Raw genomic sequence first — 21,102 nt, 5'->3', positions numbered from 1 at the left:
CGACAACTCCAGTCTGTCTAGTCTCCACGTGCCCTTCCATAACTTCTATCTTCTCTCTAACCTGCTTTACTTTTTTTTCAGTATGATTTTTTAATTTCAATTTCTTTTGTATTATTAAATAATTCTTGTAAATAATGCCTCCAGACAGTATTTCTCCCTGGTTTCGATGTCTATCAATCTAGTCAGAGGTAAAACTGCACATTCCTTGGGGGAAAAAAGTTACTCTGGAAATGTACTACTGCATTATGCAAAACACCACGTGCTGCTGTGACAGAACACAATTATCCAGTAATGATAATAATAAGCTCTCAACAACAGAGATAGTTCTTTCCAGCAGTGCTACAGCAAGTACAGTAGCTTGACCTGTGAGAGTACATCAAGACAACAATTGCTGCACAATGCCACCCCCCGGTGATGATGCTTGTTAGATGAATGACCTTTTTTTTTTTTATTTTTTTTTTTAAGTAGCTCTGTTACAACACAATTTGTCTGAACTTTACAAGTTTCTGTAAGCTGAAATGGAGGGAAAAGATATCAATTAAGACCAGCACCCTCCTCAACGTGAACACATGCTTTATTTGATTTAATGTCATTCGAAAACTCTCCAGACAGCTAATTGCCCATGTAATTATAAACTATTTGTTTTCTCTTCCAAAGTAATTATAGGATACTGTTTGACAACTAATGCACGTTATTGTATGGTTCCACTTGGTGCCAAAATGTTTACTATGGTAATGGCTAAAGATAAGATAAAAAGTATGTGAGCTGACAAAGATGTTGACAGTCACTATCCATGCAGCACAAAGAATAACTCAAGATCTGACAGGCTCATTTCCTTATACTTCCTCTGAAGGCACTGGAGAGAAAAGTCCTCCCTGGGACACTTCACAGAACCTAAATTATTCTCTTGTCCCCAGAGCAATCTTTGCCTTTCTATCGCTGAGGGATCTGGGTGGGGGAAATCCTAGAGATTCCTCAGAACCCTTGAAACATAGTGTATTTAATATGCACTTCCTCAAATCCTCTGTAAAATGTACAACTTTCTGACCATACAGTTTTCTAGACCAAATGAACACACACACATTTATCAGGAAATTGGAAAGCTTATGTATTGTATGTCAGTTATTTAATTCAAGTGCTTGAATAACTATCCAGTTCTATGTAGAACTTGCCTAAATAACAAAGTCAAGTATTTTACATATGAAAATTGGTCTCTTTTCAATTAACGTTTTCAATACTTCATTTCTGTCCAACATTAGTAATTTAATACAGTTTTTCAACATAAAGAAATAAATAGCATTCCACATTCACATTTAAAAATACTGAAGTTATTATCCAACCTTGCAGTTGATTCCTGCGATCAGAGCAGTCTGCAGTTTGTCCCCCTGCAAGAACATAATAGCTTGTACAAACCAAGAAATAAGGAGCCATATGAAAAGCAACCCCCTGCTGTTCCCATCCCACTGAGCACAGTATGACTATGTAGCATCACAGTACAGCAGGCTTGGTTCCTGCCATGTCACTGCTGTCACACTACAAACCTCTTCTTGTACATCCAGAGGCTGATGTTGCCGCCTCTCCACAGCACCATTTTGCCAAGCTCTGTTGGAGATCTACTAATGAAGCAAAGCAGTAACTGAAAACTTCCTAAAGGTTAATATTCATTTAGTGTGAACCTCTAATTACAGCATTTGGGTTCATTCAGTCTACTAGCTGCTGCAGGAGCAAATAGGACCTGTAAAATAGTGATGCCAATGCAAAGGATAACCAGCATAAAATGTGTTTTTTGCTTTTAAATCCCCAACCCCCCCCCCCCCCCCCAGGATGTTCACTGTGCAAGTAGATGAAGACAAAGTCCAGTCTCAGAGACTGCCAGCAGACCAGCCCATCTCTGTTAGGAAACTCTTTGTTGGGGGTACATCTTCTGAGTTTCACACCGTGCCTCTCAGAAACATACCACCATTCGAGGGCTGTATATGGAATCTCGTCATTAATGCCACGTAAGTCACACTAATGCCAACAAATGTCTGTTTAAATGTCTTGGTTACCAAAGGAAACATCATTGTTGCAACAAATCACAATAACAAGCCCTAGAACACATTCTATATTCTTATTAAGACCTTGAATTTTTGTGTGTGATATGCATTCCATAGGAAGTGCAATTAGTGAACTCTTTTACAGACAATGTAACACCTACCTATTAAACCATAAAAAAGACCTGAAAAAAAAAACCACAGTAATTCTGCAGTAAGGCTTGTCTCAGTGATGGGTATTTATGGAATCCAACATTTTCTTAAGTAAGCAAGGCTGATCTCCAAGAGTATCCAAATTCTAACAAATACTGAGGAAATTAATTTGCCCAGGGAGGTGGTGGAGTCTCCTTCTCTGGAGGTATTCAAGACCAACCTGTGCAACATGGTGTAAGGAACCTGCTTTGGCAGGGGGGTTGGACTCAATCTCTAGAGGTCCCTTCCAACCCCTACAATTCTGTGATTCTAATTTAAGTGTCTTACCTCAGTAATCAAACCAGATGGGTTTAATCCCGGCAGTTGTGTCCTGTGAAGTGGAAAGGAACTGCAGCATATAGCTATTTGGTTAAAAAAAAAAAAAAAAAAAAAAGGTGGTAAAGTCATAGAAAAACTAATAACAGACCTTGATTTCTTCATGTGTTCTCAGCCCCATGGACTTTGCTGAACATGTGGCCTTTGAAAATGCAGATATTGGCCAATGTCCCTTTTTGGAACCAGAGGCCAGGCCACCTGAAGAAGAAGATAAACCAGTTCATTCAACAGTCCTGATCCAACCTGAGCCAGACAGAGAGAAGGAAACAGCAGAGACATATCCTGCTGGAGCTTCTCCATCTCCTCCAACATCTATATCTTCCCCATTTGTAAGTACAGATTACTTCACCTAGTTAAAGTTTGAAAAGATTTTGTTATGAGGCAAAAATGAAAAGTAAGCCATTGCGAATTATTTGTCAAAAAATAGTAACAATTCAGTAGGATAACATATAGGGAACACCTTGTCAGTAAGACACGGATAATGGAAATCCATTTGATTATAATTGCTTGGATTGTCTCTACAGTATTTTCAAGAATGATGTAGCAGCAAGAATTACATCTGGCTTGTGTGCTTAGCCCTGAACACTCACACTTCAGGATGTGAGACAACCAATACTTGATCAGAACTGGAGAGGAAATTTTCCTGTGGGAAATCCCTATCATTACAATATTTCTTATGCTGTTCTCTGAAGCATGTGGTAACAGCCAATTCAGTGACAGGACTGAAGAAACAGGTAGTCTAGAGGTGTTTTATATGGCAGTTCCTCCACTACTCTTTTTTTAAATTTTGTCCTGAGACTTTACAGCCAAAACCCTAGTCAGTGCTGAATGATGGTGGTTCCCAGGATTCTTAAGAAGCTAAATAACAGCAGCGTTATACAATGACATTTAAGAAGAAACTTCTGTCACACATCTTTTACAAGTTGATGTAATATGTTACAATCCAAAACAGACATAAGCTTAAATATCTAAGTATTAAAATGAATAATATATCCATGGGAAATTACACTGAGGAAAAATAACTATTTGCATTTTGTTACTTATGTAAACAAACCATGGGTTTATACAGTATACAGTTCAGTTTGTGTGGTATGTACACATACACATATATCAGGTACAACCAAGTTAGTAAATTGGATGGTTTCTCTCAGATTGGCTTTTCTAACCATTTTCAAAGGAGCTCCCGAACCAGGTGAAAGTCAGGATTAACGATCATGAAATTCTGTCAGCAAGAGAGAAATTAACCTGAATTCCCTGTGTCACTCATTCTCTGGTTTTCCTGAAAATAAGTAGGATATCTAGCAGTGTTTTCTTACCAAAATAATGGTACAAACTTATGTCAAGAACCATTAATTTATATTTGAAATTCACATCCACCTTAATTGGCCAGAGGCATACATTATGATTTATCTAGAATTTGTCAGGCACCAAAACACACGTAACCATCTATGTATCTGGAAAGTCCCTTCCAGCTTAAACAATTTTGTGATTCCATCATACTTGCACCTAGCTCTGAGACCCAGAATTGTAAATACTTTTCATGCTTCAGGACAGCATTGTGATTAACTCCCACGAGGTGGAGTTGTTGTAATACAAGGGCTGTAATGCATCTCTGTTTGCAGTTAAAAGTTTGCAAATACACAGCATAGTGAGGTTACCATACAAAGATAAGGAACTACACAATGACAAGGTAAAGAGGGTTAGCCAGTCTTAATGATCACTGCTGTAAAAGAGTGCAGTCAAACAAAACAAAGAGACTGAAATATTTGAGAGCAAAAACAAAATGAAAAAGAAAAAAAAAAAATGGAATATTATCTCTTTGTTAAAATGGAAATAGTTTCTGGTGCTAACTAAACTAGGTGAGTTTTGCTTAAAGTATCTAGAACTAGAACTTGAAATAGCGTTCTGAGTAAAAATCCAAATTAAACACCATTACCCCACTTTCTCACTTGGTAAAATGAAACAATTCTAGTGTTCTGAAGACCTGAAACTACACTAAATAAAGAAAGCTTCTGGACCATTTTTACATTCATCCAAGTTTTCCAATGTATTTTACAGGAAATGTTGTAGCATATTAACTGGGGTTTAATAATGGGACAATTACACTTATACAGAAGTCCAGCTTAGAAATACTATATATGAAGAATACACAGCAGGAGAATAAATAAATAAATAAATAATAAAAGAAAAAAAGAAAAAAAAAAAATCATTTCTACTTAAGAGGCCTAAGTGAATTATAATGTTTTATTTAAGTTCTCTTAGAGGTTTTTTTTTAAAACTCCACTATCTCCACTGTGCATCTGTCTCTGGTTTCAAGCTTTTGCAGGGGAGATTCAGGCTGGACATTAGGAAAAACTACTTCTCAAAAAGGGTGGTCAGGCACTGGAATGGAACTGTGGACTGCCCAGGGAGGTGGTGGAATCACCGACCCTGGGGGTGTTCAAGGAACAATTGGATGTTGCGTTGAGTGACATGGTTGAGCGGGAGCTATTGGTAACAGGTGAACAGTTGGACTGGATGATCTTTTAGGTCTTTTCCAACCTTGGTGATTCTATGATTCTCAGGAGGGGGAGTTAAATCCCAAACAAACAAACAAAAAATTAAATACCTCTACTAAAAGCAACATGATTTAGAATTACAAGAGTTGGGAAATACACTGGTCACTACTCTGCTGTTGCTGCTTCCTGCGAGTGCCAAAATGTTTCTCAACTGAGACCAGTGCTTGGGTAACTGCTGCTTCTGCCTCATATTATTCACTGCTTCTCAGGACTCACTTGCTGCTGAAATGAAGAGCGCCGGCATTACAACTGACCCCATGACGGTACCTTACAACATTTTTTCAAAGCATTACTTCATTGCTTTATTAACACAGTCCAAGGAGCTGTGAGTGCTGCTTCACTTGTGTTCCTTTTTTCCTGCATTCCCTGTGATTACTAATACAGCATTGGTTGTAGAAAATGTGTGACACAGTCCATCAGTGGGCATTCCTATTCTTTGTTTTCACTGTGATTCACACTCCTTGACTTACCAGCTGAATACCTGATATCTGAACATGCAGCTGAAGAGTTCAGTCTTGAGGCTCTCAGGTAATATAGGAGATTATTGAGCAGCCTCTTTTAAATATAGGACACTATCAAGACATTACAGAGAAAACAGAGCCAGGATATTTTAATGTAGGCCAATAATCTATGTTAACTTGGCAGTCTCGTGGAGGCTGTAAAGCTGGCTGTCCTTAGCTAAAATGAAAGCAGAAATAAGCTTCTACATAAAACCTTCTAAATAAAACCTAAATTAAACCTGCAAGCACACCCTACTGATGTTTCTTCCTTTTACTGGCATTTCTCCATCAAGCCAATGGGCACAGACTTTTATTGACCAATATTTATCCATAATAAATTGCTATATGCTTGGTACAATTCCAGCTATCGCAGGTGTATCCAGCATGTTCCCTCACATCTCGCATTTCTGTACACTCCTCCTGCTGAGATGCAGAAAAACTGCACCTTTTGTTGGTGTAGTGGAGCAGCCACAAGTTCAGGCCAGAGCCGTCACTAACAGAAACCAGCCAAAGAATCAACTGAATGTCAGAATGTGTGCTCTAAACATAAAGCTTCCACAGGAAAGTATATATTAATTTATTTTTCAGTTCTTTCCTGTCACTGTAGTACCAGCAGCTGGTCCCCATCTCCAGATTTTAGCCAGCCCAAATACCATAGAAAATACTATTTACAGATACGTATATCATCTACTGCTAATGTAGCTAATTTGATGCTCATTGGAAGCCTGTTGTCACACATTCATAACTTACTTCAGCCCTGCTGAATTTTCCTTGTTGCTTTTCCTCCCCCTCTCCTTGCACACTGATGTGTCATAATAATGTATGGTGTTCTTCTCTACAGAGCATTAATTGTGGAAAATTAATTTTAGAAGTTCTCTGCACCATTGTGAAGGTCTTTATGACGCGTAAAACAAAGAATACAACAGTACCAAAAACCTGACTGAAAGGGAGAAAGAAAGAAATTTCCCCTTTGCAGCTGAAATTTCAGTGCCTGATGAGTCACTCATGACATTTTCCAAATGTTTCACAGAAAGAGTTCTTTGTCAGTAAAGCACTGCACCTTGTGATTTGCAGGTCCCTGCTGAGTTGGGCTCAAATAAGAGACTGCCACCAACTCCAAATGATATCAGGCATAGTGCTTAAAAACAGAGCATGCAGCTATGAACATTTGTTTGTTTCCCCATAGTATTGTTGTCCTTGTGTTAGATCTTCTAAGCAGTTTCTTCACAATACTCTCAGTGGGAGGCAAAAGCCAGGCATGAGTAGGAGCTGGTAATTACCACAGTCTCTCATTGCCCCAGGCAGCCGCATCCTAGAGCTTTAGGGCCAGAGATTTAAAGACCTGATAATATTAAAAGGGAAATTATACTGGCAGAGGTGTTTTACCTGCTGTTGTTGTATCACTCTAAATTTAATAAAAGTAAAGCAGGCAGGGATGCGGTTCTTCATTTACACACCAGGTAGCATCTGCATTAGATTGTTCAAGAAGTTTAAAAAGTTGTTACTTCTATAAATCAATTAATTGCTTCTCTTACTGTTGGTGTGAGCCTTTTAGCCACAACAGAGGAAATGTCCTCATATTAAAAAAAGAAAAAGAAAAAAAAAAAAAAAAGAAAAAAAATTGTTAAACATATATATGAAAAAGCAAAGGCTCATTGACACTTGCAAGATCTGTAGATCTCATTACTTTTAAGTTAACTAGACTCGAAATTGACAGGATAGCATCTCCTTAAATTTTAAGTCTGACCTTGTTTCTGTAAGATGGCATCCTGTGGTATAAAACTTAGTTATATGCGAGAGGAGTACACTGAGCCGCCTTGAAATCACTTAAGAATCTTGTAAATACCCACTGATGGCATGAAAGCAGCAATGCTCATATATTACTTTTATTTGCTTTTACAACCAATTTAATGAGCTCTGCTTTTAAACCAAGTTCCTGTCATACTGCTTTATAATTTCAGCTAGCCTGGGGAGACATCAGCACACCAGAGAAGTGCAAGGCTAGTGTCTAGACTAGCAGAAATATTCTGATTCCTGAGCAGCTGGAGGACTTCCAGCCTGTACACACATGAGATGCAAAATACAAAGTTTGCATGACCATTGTATATTTTGCAGGACTCCTGCGCTGCCGACACAGAACCAAGCATTTTGGAAGGTGGCAAGCATTTTGGTCTTTCAAGGAACAGCCACATTGCTGTTGCATTTGATGACACCAAAGTGAAAAACAGGTATGTTATTTTGGTAATGAATTTTGATGAAGCAACATGAAAATAAAATGCCACTTATAAGAGTCACAAAAGCTTCTCCCACAGTTATGAGCATAAACTTAAAATGACCATATTCCATGACTAATTCCTTTCATTGCAAAAACATAAGTAGGATTAAAACATAAAATCTAGGCAAAGAGCTGCCTATCTCAGCAGCCCTCACTAAAACATTTTAACTTTTCTGTAAATTTTCAGGCACATATAGATCCTAAACTGACTTTTAAAAGAATAATTGCAGACAGAAGAATCTTACCAAGTCATGTGATCAAGTTCTTAGGTCGCTTTTTGGAAAGAAGTTTCTTAGTTCAGTAACTTAATTTCTTGCAATAAGCCAACCTTGCATTCCCTTTGTTGCAGTAGTTAAGATTAGGCTTGCACAGTAAACAGACAAAATGACATTGTCCTCCTACCATACAGCTACATTTCCTCCCCCCAACATTGACACAAACAAGAGTTCCAAGAGCTTTGTCCAGAAATGCAGATGTATTCAGCAGGTTTGGCAAGCTATAACTTGTTAAGAATTCAATTTTGCTGTGAAGAAACGTTATTATTAAGAAATATGCCATGTTACACCAGTGGGCATATTCGTTGCTGTACTGATTTACAAGTCCACCTATCTCCCACTTATTTGTTACCTGTAAAGACGCTATACTGTATATTTTATTTATGCTAGTTTTAGACAACTAGGAAAACAAAAGAAAAATGTAATCCTATGGTCCTTGCACATCTTTTCAAATCAAAATCCAGGCCTGACCAATTTCAGGCAATGATTTTAGATATTTATATAATCAACTACTTCCAGGTAATCAGTGCTTAATATTCCAACTGTAAAGTCTCCTCTCTGCCTCTTTAAAAGCTTTGTAACCTGTCTTCAGGCAGTAGGACTCATTAGACACTCAACATTTGCTGAATGTCTCTACAGCCTTCTCCTCTCTGTGAGCTTTTTGTGTCTGAATGATGGGTACTGCCACTGAAATTTTACAAATGCTGAGATTTTCCAGCAATGACAGCTGCAGCTGAGAAATTGAATCTCCAAATTCTATGCCAAAGTTGCACTTCTGTATTTCCACAGTAACAGGGCTAATGAACACTCACATGTCAGGGATCAGATGTGTATGAAATGCAACATGCATGTGACCAAGTTATCTTGCCTAACCTCTGATGGACAAGTAAAATGCTCGTGTAAACTCATTTTTACACACTGTAAAGTTTTGTTAGACAAATGCAAAGAGATATTTTCTCTATTGTGCAACTCTGAATAACCTTCTCTTTGTCCCTGTCCTCCTGCTTGTTTGATTTTTCAGACTTACAATTGAATTTGAAGTCCGAACAATGGCTGACTCTGGCTTGCTGTTTTATATGGCCCGCATCAACCATGCTGATTTTGCTACAGTTCAGATAAAGAGTGGACTGCCTTACTTCAGCTATGATCTGGGAAGTGGAGACACCAACACAATGATTCCCAATAAAATAAATGATGGCCAGTGGCACAAGGTACTACAGTCTCTAATGCCAAATTACTCTATCTTAAGGGAAAACAAAGCTGAAAGATTTGCTAAAACATAGTCTATACAAGCTAAGCCTTCAATTAGACATCTCTGTAGTCTGCAAAAATCATGTCTGAATACATCTTTAAAAGCCAGCTGTTTATATGCTGATAATGTCACTCTTTGGACACAATGCTAACAAGAAAAATAATAATAATAATAATAACATTCAACATGCAACATTAAATCAATTCATTAGGGAATACATTTTATATTCGTGGGTGTATTTGGCAGCCTATTATGTAAATTTATGAGAGGAATCATTTATCAATATATGCCACAAGTAGTTTTCTGGTGGTAAGAGAAGGAACAATAACACAACCATGATATTCAGTATTTACTGGGCCAAGGACAACAGATACATAATATATTTATTAGATAAAATAAAATCTTGAAGACAACAATAAAGACACAGAAGAAAGCAGGTAACTATGCATTCCAGTTACATGCAATAATAGTTATTACGTTCTGAACAGATGTTGGTATTGTCACTATTAACAGTTCTATCACCAAGAGTAAATCTAATTGCACTTGGGTAAGACTTTGATTTGGTCTTACCACACCCTTTTTGTAGTCATCCTTGGTCCCTCTCTGCTTCATTCTCATCTGTACCATAGGAGTTTTATTTTCATTGGGTTTTTATTCAGGACCTTTTTGATGCTAGCAGACACTCTAAATGTAACATAGTTTCATAAGGGGAAAAAATAAAGTTCTAGTCAGCATTTAATGAGCTTTACCTACTGCCTTAGAAGCCTGGCAGCGAACTAACACTCCCTCCTGCTATGACCTCCTTTTAGCCTTATTTTCTCTATTTTCTAAACATACTATCAGGGATATCTATTTCTTAATGCAAGGCAATCCTTGTTGGGCATGCAATTTGACACTCTGTGGGGGATGAAACCTTGTAATAAATGTAATAAAAGAATGGAGACAAATCCAAATTCAGAACACCAAAAAAGCAAAAGAAAATCCATTTTGGAGGGCTAGGGGAAAGGCAGTCTCTTTAATAAATAACCACACTTACTGTTTTTAAAAAAGCAGAAAAAAACCTATTGAAATAGTTTAGAAAAAAATGTTTCCATCAGGTCTACTGTCTCTGGACAGAAATTAGCCTTCAGTTGTTGGGACAGAACCTGATGAGCTTTGCAGCATCTGCATATCTTCAATGCAGTTCACAGCCCATTTCTCTGAACAGAAGTCGTACAAACACAGCTGGCACTACTCCAGCCTGAACTATCATTTGAGGTACACTCAAACTAAAGGAATCACAATCTAAGTAATATCCTGACCGTGCTGTAACAAAACTTGTTAGAAAATGATAGCAACGTGATAAAAGCAACATGTGCTTTTATCATTTAAAATTTTCTGGCTTTAGTACTTACCATTACTATCTGATTCTAGGAAAAAGAATATTGTAGTGTGCCTATGGTAGCAGTAATGTAGCTTTCAAAAGGAATCCCACATCTTCTCAGTAATTCTAATAAATAACACTCATGATGTCTCCTGAAGCATGTCTAATTAAAAGGCAACCATTTGTTTGCACAAAACCTTATACAGGAGCTCTGTTCCATGGACGCTATCCATAATTGCTACTCAAGAACTTCTAACCACTACTTTCTCAGTTATTGTTATAAATTTTCTAATAAGTCTAACAGTCCAATCTGGAAACTCTTTGTTGTAGTGGCATTGTCTGTAATTGTATTACATTTGTGCTTCTTTTTAGATAAAAGTCATTCGAACCAAGCAAGAAGGAAACCTCATTGTAGATGGTGTTTCAAACAGGACTGTTAGCCCAAAAAAGGCTGATATATTGGATGTTGTGGGAATGCTCTATGTTGGTGGGCTGCCTGTAAACTACACAACAAGAAGAATTGGTCCTGTAAGTAAATTTAACTAAGTATCCTACACTTCTTAAGCATTTCTTGATCAGTACCTATGCCTTCCCAGTTTTGTTTTTCCAATGACAGCTAAAGAATTTTGATAAAGTGGACTTTACAGAAGATATACTACCCTCTGTCTGTGGAAGGACTGGACTTCAAAACCAGTTAATGCAAAGAGCCAGTAATAGCAAACAGTTACTGTTACAGGAAAGTAACTTGGAAACTTGATCCAAGAAGTCACATGGATCACTACACAGCCAGAGAATAAGATCCTGGATGCTACTTGCCTTTTCTTTTGGCCATAATTCATCTAGCACTGAGCACCAGTAAATAGTGAAAGCATCTCCTAAGAGAAGCAGCAGAAACCAAAACTATCTTGAATTAAGCATCCAGTAGTACTGCTGCTTACTGTATTAGTTGGGTTTTTGTTGTTCTTATTAACCCAGGCAAGAAGACATTTTGAAGTAGACCATGAAAACTGTGTTGTCCTTGAATGTAATTATTTATCACTGTTTCAGTTTAAATTCCCAGCTTCCCTGCTGATACAAAAAATATCTTCGTAAACAGATAGCCCAGAGTAGTCAAGCATCATTTTGGCTTAAACACAGTAGGATTAAAAGGAAGTGTTCCCTCACCAAGACCATGTGGATTTATGTAAACACAACTGAGGCATGAAGAACATAAACATACATAACTACCCTAAAGTATAATTCCTAGTATTACAAATTACATTCTTTGAAATACAACTGAAATTTACAAATAATAATCTAAGGATAAAGGTAACACTAAATCCTTACCTACTGCTCTTTGTCAGAAGTAATAGAGGGAACCCAAGCAAATAAATGGCTCAGTCTGGCAATAAAAATCTTGTCAGATTCTGACAGTCTTAAGTGCTTTGGGATTTAACGAAGCTGTGACTTCAAATGTCATTCACAGAAGATAAAAATCATTGCCTGCCATGCAGTCATTCTCAGTAAAATACATCTCATGATGTATTAATAGAATATTGTGTTGCATGCTTCACATAAAGTCTCTGAAGCAAAGTTGAAAGCATGTAGTATCTTACTTAGGGCTTTCTTCTAAATAGTCATCAACATCTTTAGATGTCAGTCTAGTACATACCAGTAGGTGGGATGGCTTCCTCTTCAGTGCAGAGGAGTGATACCTACTTGTTTGGCTCCAGCAGATGTCACATTTTTGGTACTTAAAATTAGGCTTTTTCCTGTATTATAACAACCTGTTACATTAAAATTAAACAGATTTGCTTTTCTATATGGAAACTCAAGTTCTTCAGTACAGAATGTTATCAAGTTGTCCACAAATCTTGCATTTGTATGCTTGATTTTCAATGTAAAGATGACAAGATTTGTTTTGTAGGATGGGGTTTTTAGCAACAAAATATAGATTTGGAGATGATTTTCATTTAGAAATTAGAAAAAGGCCTAATGAAAAATCTGATAGAAAGCTTTACTTGGATCAGAACTGAATATATTCACTGATATTTTATACATATTTAGTGAACATTTTGTACAGGTTTATTTAGTAGTAATAAGCAATATAATGCCATGTTACATGCAGTGGGTTGTGTGAAGAGTCAAGACTTCCCTCTTTTCTGTATTCATATATATTTCTTCACAGCATTTTACTTGCTGATTTTTGTTTTCCTCCTTCCTACTACTTTACTTATTATGCATTACTTTTCTTCTTGAAAGTTCTTATTTTGCCTTTGTCAGAAGCTGAGAACCAAGATGCAGCTCCTGCAGAGCTAGGGAAGGAGAGCTGAGGGGCTGTTCACAGAGTAGGAGGTGCCACTGGAACAGCACCTGCACAGCCCCTCAGCCCTACCCTCACTCATTCACATCAACAGCTTCAATGGGTACACACCACCACCCACGGTTACAGAATTGTGCCAAATCCTGCTCTCTGACCAATAGTGTGGCCATTATCAGTGTGGTCACTAGCTCTATGGAACGTTATGTGAAGAATTATATATGACTAACCTTTACATAAAGGCTTTGTTCATTTTTTGCAGCTGCCTATACTTATTAGCTCAGTTTCATCATACAACAGTAGGCCTACAGTAATGCGATTAAAAGGGAGGAAAAAAAGTTAAAAATAAATAAATAAATAAAAATAACCACCCTCCTAAAACTACCAGCAGCCCAGAGAACTATATCCAATATCTTTGTCTACTTAAAAATGCCATAACCTAGTCAATTAAAAAGGTAAAGTACAGGACATTAAATTCCTGCATTGCTGATGTAATTTGCTATGTTTCATTATGCAGTGTATTATTTTACGTTCCCTCCATTAAGCCAAATAGATGTGAGTCAGATCACATCTCTGGAAAGTAATGTTATTCATCCTTCATGCAACTGAGATTAGATTCCAATTACAGTCAGATATTAAGGAGTAGCTACGTAAAATTCAAGTTTCATTCAACTCCATAAATCCAGAAGAGAAGCAAAGGAAAAGTTGTTTATGATGACAACATTTAGGCCTTTATGCTGAGCATTTCAGCTTGCCTGGAAAGGAGGGGGAAAAGGGAAATGGGATAAAAACAGTGGCAATCTAAGGAGGAAAAACTTATTTTACTAAATATGATATCGGAATACAAGATAACACAATATAATATAATTGAGGCCAATAAATCAAACAAAACAGAGAGAAAGAGTCCCCGAAAACTGAGAGGCCTACTGTGAACTCTAGGCGACACGGCTGGAACGCTTCCCACTCTCCGAGAGTCCAAGCGAGAGAGCACTCCAGCCTGGGAACAAGATTATATAGCGTTCTGGTCCCGTGACTTATCCCTGACTGTGATGTTCTCTGGGATATGTAGTCTTCTTCTGTGGACTGCACATTCGATAAAAGTATCCATGTTTTACATGATGTTATGATGTGGAATACTGATAGCAAAATTACAAAACCATGACAGCACTGTTATAAATTTTGTTTGAAATGTGGTATGCAGGTCACCTATAGCATTGATGGCTGCATCAGAAATTTTAAGATGACAGAATCACCAGTTGACCTGGATAACCCAACTTCAAGCTTCAGTGTTGGAAAATGCTTTGTCGCTGCTCAGAAAGGAACGTACTTCGATGGAACAGGCTTTGCCAAAACAGGTAACAGTAATTTTGCTGACAGGGCAAGAACAAAGGAAAAAGAGAAGCTGTTTTCCAAACGTTCTGTGCTGTTGCCTGGAAGCAAGGCAAGACCAGTACTAGAAAAAACTCACTTAAAACATTCAATTATCTTGCCTAAAGATAGAACACATGACTTTCTAAGCAAGGGCTCACACTCAGTACAGCCACCATTATCATTTCTTACACTGTTTTCACATGAGATGGAGTACCTTAATAATGCTACATTATGGAGGGTAATTATCTTGCATTACTCCAGCAACACACTGTGTAATTATTAGGAATAAAGTAATTGAATGCTTCACTTCACTGTACCTTCCCTTTTTTCCTAAGTTGGTGCATACAAGGTAGGAACAGATCTGCTTGTGGAATTTGAATTCCGCACAACACGAATGAATGGTGTGCTTCTAGGAGTCAGCAGCCAGAAAATGGATGGACTTGGCATCGAATTAGTGGATGGAAAAGTGAGTAGCCAGTCAGTCTTGAATCCATATAATGGCTCTTGGAGTACATATAATTTAAATGCATGCTTACTACTCCAGTCTCAAGATATATCTGTCAGTATCAGGATCGCCTTACATGCTCAGCTTGCCACTTCCCATACATTCAGAGGTTCTTACACTTTTACAAACATTTTCTGAAAGATTCTGTAACACTTGAGTTTACTAAAACTGCAACATCAATACTTAAATTAGTAAAAATGTGAAAAGCTTTGAAAAAAAGCATTTTCAATCATGCTGGTTTCTTATGTATATTTTTTTATTTCAGGGTCTGGTGAAACAGTCAGTATTCCCTTCTCTAAAGATAGCTATTTAGAGAGGGGACTCAAAAACTAAGGCAAAAATGAGGAAATGACGAACTATGCAACAATTTAGCACTTTTCTACTCACATTTATCTGAGTGACATAATGCAGAGCCTCCCTGAGCCTACGAAGGACATCAATCCATACTTAAGTTTTGATTTAGTAACAGATTCTATGTGCATAATCTGAGCGTGTTGATTTAAAATACACAAAAATGCAACAGAAATAAGAACTATATATATATGACTATATATATACATATATTACATATGTATAACTATTTTGAGAACTAGCTCACTTTCACATCCTGATTTCAGGTGATGTTTCACGTTGACAATGGTGCAGGCCGATTCTCTGCTGTCTATGAGCCTGATGCACCAGCCAGCTTGTGTGATGGGCAGTGGCACAAGGTTGTTGCAAACAAGATCAAGCACCGTTTAGAGCTGACTGTGGATGACAGACAGGTGAATGGTAACAGCCCAAACAGGGCCTCAACCTCAGCAGACACTAATGACCCCATCTTTGTAGGAGGATATCCCGGTAAGCATTCAATGCACAAGTAATGCTTTACTTCATGCTCTGGCAACTGTCTTGATAACGTCTTAAATGCAATTAGGACTAGCACACTAAAGCTGATGGATTAAAGCACCCACATTTGTACCACTTGGCATGAAACTTGTTTCTGCATTCAGTTCCATTTCAAAATAAGTTCTGCATCTCTAAGGGATTCTCACCAATCCACTTGCACCGTCTCAAATGGAGATTCAGTCACATAAGAGCAAGGAGACTTTCTGCCTTCTGCCACAACACACACGGCCTCCCACTTCTCCCACTTAGTACCTTCTTGTTCAGTAATAAAGTAGTAGCAGTGTTTGACAAATTTAAATGTACTGGAAGAATAACACTGAAAAAGCAAAGCACTGCATATATCAGTCAATGAAATTTAAGGAATCGAAAAATGTACAATAGCCTGTACAGAGAGATGAGAGATCACCATCTCTTTCCAATAAATATCTTTGCTGTGGAGTCTAGTGATTTTTTAAAAGATACTAATCAAAATTTGCTGCACATTAGTCTGGAAGTGTTGAGAGAACTTGCTTCAAGCAGAAGTAATTGAATAGAATTCCAAACTGGACTGAGCTCTGCAACCAGCTCCATCTACCACTATGTTGTCAATGAATGCTAGTTCATCAACAATCAATCTTGCCTGATAGCAATTTGCTTTCTAAAAGCACAGTTAAAACGTTTGCAAATGGTCAGTTCTCTTGTATTTATCATCATGTGTCCCTCACGTTTGTAAACAAAACAAACAGAAAATAATTAAAAACCTGAAGTACCAACTCAAACTTATATAATCCCTTTTGCTTTTTATTTTTTCCTCCCTCAGATGGTGTGACTCAGTTTGGATTGACTACTAATATTCGTTTCAAAGGATGCATTCGATCTCTGAAGCTCACCAAGGGTACTGCCAAACCTCAAGAGATTAACTTCAGCAAAGCTCTGGAGCTGAAGGGTGTTCAGGTGTCATGCCCTGCAAGCTAACTGTCATTCAGCTCATGTGGGCCTGTTCATATAAGCATTTCAGACTAAAAACATAAAACCAACAAACAAAAAAAACCCTATATATACATTGCATTCATAATAAAATGCCTTCATGCAAATATGTGAGTTGTGTTTGTGGTATATCAAAATGGCTTTTTCAGGGTACCTAGAAAACATAATTAATCTTCTCCCTGCCTTTTTATTAAGGTAGTGGGAAAAAACGTATTGCTTATTCTCCCCCTCCTTTTCCTTGTAGTCTGAAATGGATATATTTCAGCATACATCCACTGAACGAGATCACCTATTAAGCAGGTGATGCTTACTGTGATGCTTACATTCCTTTACCAGCCTGAGGACGATGCACATGTACTTATTCACACCTCTTTCCTTCATTTTTAAAGTGGGTATTTACCTTGCTTCAAAAAAGCTTGCTTTGGTCACTTCCAGCAGTTTTCAGAAGTTTTATGTGGCTGCAGTTACGCTATGGTCAGGGAAGGAAGATATTTCTTCCTGCTTGGTTTATTTGACATCACTACTAACAACACATTATATCTAAAATTACTGCTGTATTCTTTGAACACTGGACTTAAGAGAGTAGAACCAGGTTCTATTCATTTACCTGGAGAGATGGTTTTAAATGGTCTGTAATTTTAAAAAAATGTTAATATCACCTCCCTGCAACTACACAATCTTAAAGTTACTCATAGCACACTTCACAGTCCCAGCTCATAAAGGATGGCAAGAGCTGACACTACTGCATTAGAATAGAATGGAGATGAAGCAGGAGAATCCCAGAAAGCACTGCATGGCACACGATGCTAATCTTTGCTATCACAGATTTAATCAAACCCATCCTAAACATTTAGACTCTAATGCTTGATGTTGTCAATTTGTGAAGTATTCTGGACGCAGTAGCCAACCCAGATCTTCCTGAAATAAAATATGGAGTGTTCTGCAAACAGCAGTTTAAACATCAAGTGGAAGAGAGAAGTTGCTTCTCTGATTCGTGCTGAAATGCCAAATACTGGTGATTTTCCATCAGCACTGAGTGTGTTTTATAAGACCAGGAAATAATCACTAAATCATCTATTTTTTTTTTTTTCTATGGATTTTTTCAAATTGTCAAGTTTGACTTTTGCAAAGCTGGCATTGGGACATTCAGAGAACAGGACACCAACCTGCGTGACCTACTGTAGGGTACCCAGTTCAGCAAGGGGGCTGAGTTCAATAGTCTCTTGAGGTCCCTTCCAACTCCTGCATCTCAAAGAAAAATAGCTATTTTTTGGGGAGCCCTGAGTTGACTTCTGCAGGCATTCCAGTTTCCAATTGCAACTGGTCTTTCAGTGTTAATAAACAATTAATGGCCAGGCAATGTTATGTATGTTCCAAGTGTAAAGCGTTCATTCATGCATTTATTTTATCCTGTGTTACCTGTATTTTCCTGCTCCTATCCATGTAATATTTCAGGATTGTTTGAGAAGCTTAATAGTCTATCAGATTTCAAATATAGTTGAATACTTACAAAATTCATGAAAAAATATGAACCCAAAAACTCATCTGCAGACTGTTTTCTGTTGTTAACATGAATTCCATACAAAGCCAGAACCAGCCAAGCCATTTTGACCATTACACCCACAGGCACTTGCTAGGTCAAAGACATTTTCCCCTGCTCTCATTTTTCTATTCAGCACATTGAATTCCTTTTAACATAAGCTTGCTTGCAAATTCTTATATTTTTTAAGACTTCAGAGCTGAGAGAAATTGAGACAACTGAGACAAGAATGCCAGAAGTCAGTTCCACACCCTCCCTCAGAGGCAGGGAACTGCAACTGGCCTGCTCAGACATATGTCAGCAGTGGTCTGTCACAAAGACGGCTTTGCCTTAGAAACAAATGCTGGAGTTTCTGCATAAAAGAAATTGGAAAAAAAAAAAGAGAGACTTTTATATTCTGTGCTCTACTGAATTATTTCTTCCTTGCATGGCCTTGGAGGAATGTGTGGGAGAGAGCAAAAACAATGAAACGATGTACATTACTACATTTCTTAAACATTGGAGGGGAAAGAATCAACCAACTGCTGTCCTTTGCTAAAGGAAATAAATCCAGTAGGTTGAAACAACCACTGCTTTAGCAAATGGACAAGTTAAAAGCAAATTGTAAAAACTGCCTAATTCTTTTTTTTTTTTTTTTTAAATAGATTGTTGAATGGTTGCATCAAGTACTGCTAGAAAGGCTTTTTGCCTTTGAAGATTCAGCAGAGTGTCTGGGAACGATCCCAAATGACTTTTATTTATTTATTTATGCTGTATAACAGATTCGTAGCTCGGTAGTCTCTAGTCAGACCAAAAATGCAGAATATAGCAGGCTTTGAGCCTCAGAACCATATTCAAACTGTTAGATAGAGATTATGACACTGCTTTCTGTGCCAAAAATCTTTCCAGTTCAGGGCTGCACACTAACATCTATGAAGTGTGTATTTAAATCCTTATTTTTGGTGGATTTTCTTTTTTCTTTTGCATAAATCAGAGCTTGTTGTCCTTTTTCTTTTTTTTTTTTTCCTCCTATGTTTTTCCACGGATGCTACAACTAAGAGCACAGTAACGCTATTTGATAGTGCAAGTTCTCAGCTGCAAAACACTATTTTTCAATATAGGCATCACCATCAGTGCCATGGTTTTATGATTTTTTGTTATTGGTATTCCACATCATAACATCATGTAGAGCACTGGGAGTTAAAGTGTTACTGGTCCAAGTACCTGTCCCAGAAGAGAATTACTACATTTCCCCCAGCAGACTGTTCACTGTTCTGTTATCATTTCCACTCAGAGGGAAAAGATAAAAGGCCTTCATAGGTCATTAGACCTCCCCTTCCCTTTTGATCTCAGCAGTGCATGAGCTCCCTAGATCGTCTCACCTCAGCATTAGAGTAAGGCCTTCGGCTTTCGGACACTCTTTCATTTTATTTGATTTATTTCCTTGAATTCTAATTATATTGTAGTATGTCATATTATAGTGTATTATCTTGCATTCTGATATCTTATTTAGTAAATTAGTTCGTTTCTCCTCAGATCATCGCCACTGTTTTTTGTTTTTAGACCCATCTCTCTACCCCTCTCCTTTTTCTCTTTTCCCTTTTGGGGCAGGGATCCATGGGTTCCCCCATCCCACTAGTTATGGAACCAGGACAAAACAGTCTGTAAACCATTGAGTGTTAGCAATGCACTTTTGTCAACAATGAGGTAAAAGCCTGCATGCCATACTTTACTTATGGCAATCTACACCAGTTCAGGCAACACATGCTGCTGCTATTGCCACTGCTGAAATGCACTACCTGCTGCCTCACGGTGCTCACATCCACTGTTCAGTCTCCATAAACATTCAGGAAATGTTGATGAATGTCAGTTAGTGCCATTTTTTCCCCACATGGAGGAATTCAATTCCACATCTTTGCTTTATGGGCACCATCACATCAGATGCCATTCTTTCAGACTGCCCTTCTGCTTCCATCCATCACACAGCAACAACATGTAACAGAATATTGGCAGGAAGGCTCAGCCTCTACTTCCATACCACCAACATCTGCCTCTGACATCATGGGCCAACATAGTGTGGGAGGCATTACTTTCAGAGCAGCTCTTGTATTTAAGATTGCCCATTCTGACTGAGGACACTCTCAGGCATTTACGACAAACACTCTGCAGGTGGGACAAACTTCAGCTCTAGCTTTAGGCAAATTGCTACATGGGAAAAGAAATTGTGGATTTGATTTCAAATGCACTCACTTTTCCACTTAAACTCTTTGAAAAGGGTAATAATATACTTGTGCTTTCAACCTAATCATGCTTTCATTGTTACATAAAAGCTGAAAGATAATATAGTTTTGTTGGTTTATTATTTTTCTTCAAAATGAACAAGAAAAACTTAAACTGCTTAAAAAGCAAGTCCGACTAAGATGTTATTTTTAATCTGCATTTTTGAATATCATATTTTTTGAATATCAAATTCTACCAGTACACGTTGGCCATCCATCAAGTCTTACAGTATACATACAAGCTGAACTCCTGTCATAAATAAAAGCCAACATCACCGTTATTGTCTCATTGTCCTGGTTTTAGCTGGTCTATAACAGCTGCAGTAAGAGAAGCTGAAACATCCTTGGCTCTCAGCAGCACTGCTCAGCAACAACTGAAACATCACTGTGTTATCAGCATTGCTTTTCTCCTAAACCCAAACACAGCATCATACTAAACACTATGGAAAAAAATAATTAACTCTGTCCCAGCCGAAACCAGGACATTCATG

At 37.8% G+C, this 21,102-nt stretch overlaps 1 protein-coding gene across 5 annotated transcripts in view; it reads left to right on the top strand.

Moving 5' to 3' along the window:
- LAMA2 (laminin subunit alpha 2) overlaps positions 1-16,922 on the top strand; it is a 283,315-nt gene extending 266,393 nt beyond the window's left edge. For 3 of the 5 annotated variants that reach the window (XM_015858546.2, XM_015858544.2, XM_015858543.2), the window contains 10 exons: positions 1,824-2,000; positions 2,677-2,890; positions 5,329-5,382; positions 7,735-7,847; positions 9,191-9,380; positions 11,157-11,312; positions 14,285-14,438; positions 14,790-14,920; positions 15,577-15,799; positions 16,647-16,922. In XM_015858546.2, the coding sequence (XP_015714032.1) occupies positions 1,824-2,000; positions 2,677-2,890; positions 5,329-5,382; positions 7,735-7,847; positions 9,191-9,380; positions 11,157-11,312; positions 14,285-14,438; positions 14,790-14,920; positions 15,577-15,799; positions 16,647-16,801 (1,567 nt within the window). In that variant the 3' untranslated portion in view covers positions 16,802-16,922. The remainder of the gene's footprint in view (positions 1-1,823; positions 2,001-2,676; positions 2,891-5,328; positions 5,383-7,734; positions 7,848-9,190; positions 9,381-11,156; positions 11,313-14,284; positions 14,439-14,789; positions 14,921-15,576; positions 15,800-16,646) is intronic. The other 2 variants (XM_032443478.1, XM_015858545.2) reach the window with 1 other exon arrangement.
- Positions 16,923-21,102: the final 4,180 nt, after the last annotated feature.

The sequence above is a fragment of the Coturnix japonica genome, chromosome 3, assembly GCF_001577835.2.
Source record: "Coturnix japonica isolate 7356 chromosome 3, Coturnix japonica 2.1, whole genome shotgun sequence".
Classification (NCBI taxonomy): Eukaryota; Metazoa; Chordata; class Aves; order Galliformes; family Phasianidae; genus Coturnix; species Coturnix japonica.
The sequence above is the reverse complement of the archived record's forward strand: the minus strand, read 5'-3'. Positions and strand labels throughout refer to the sequence as shown.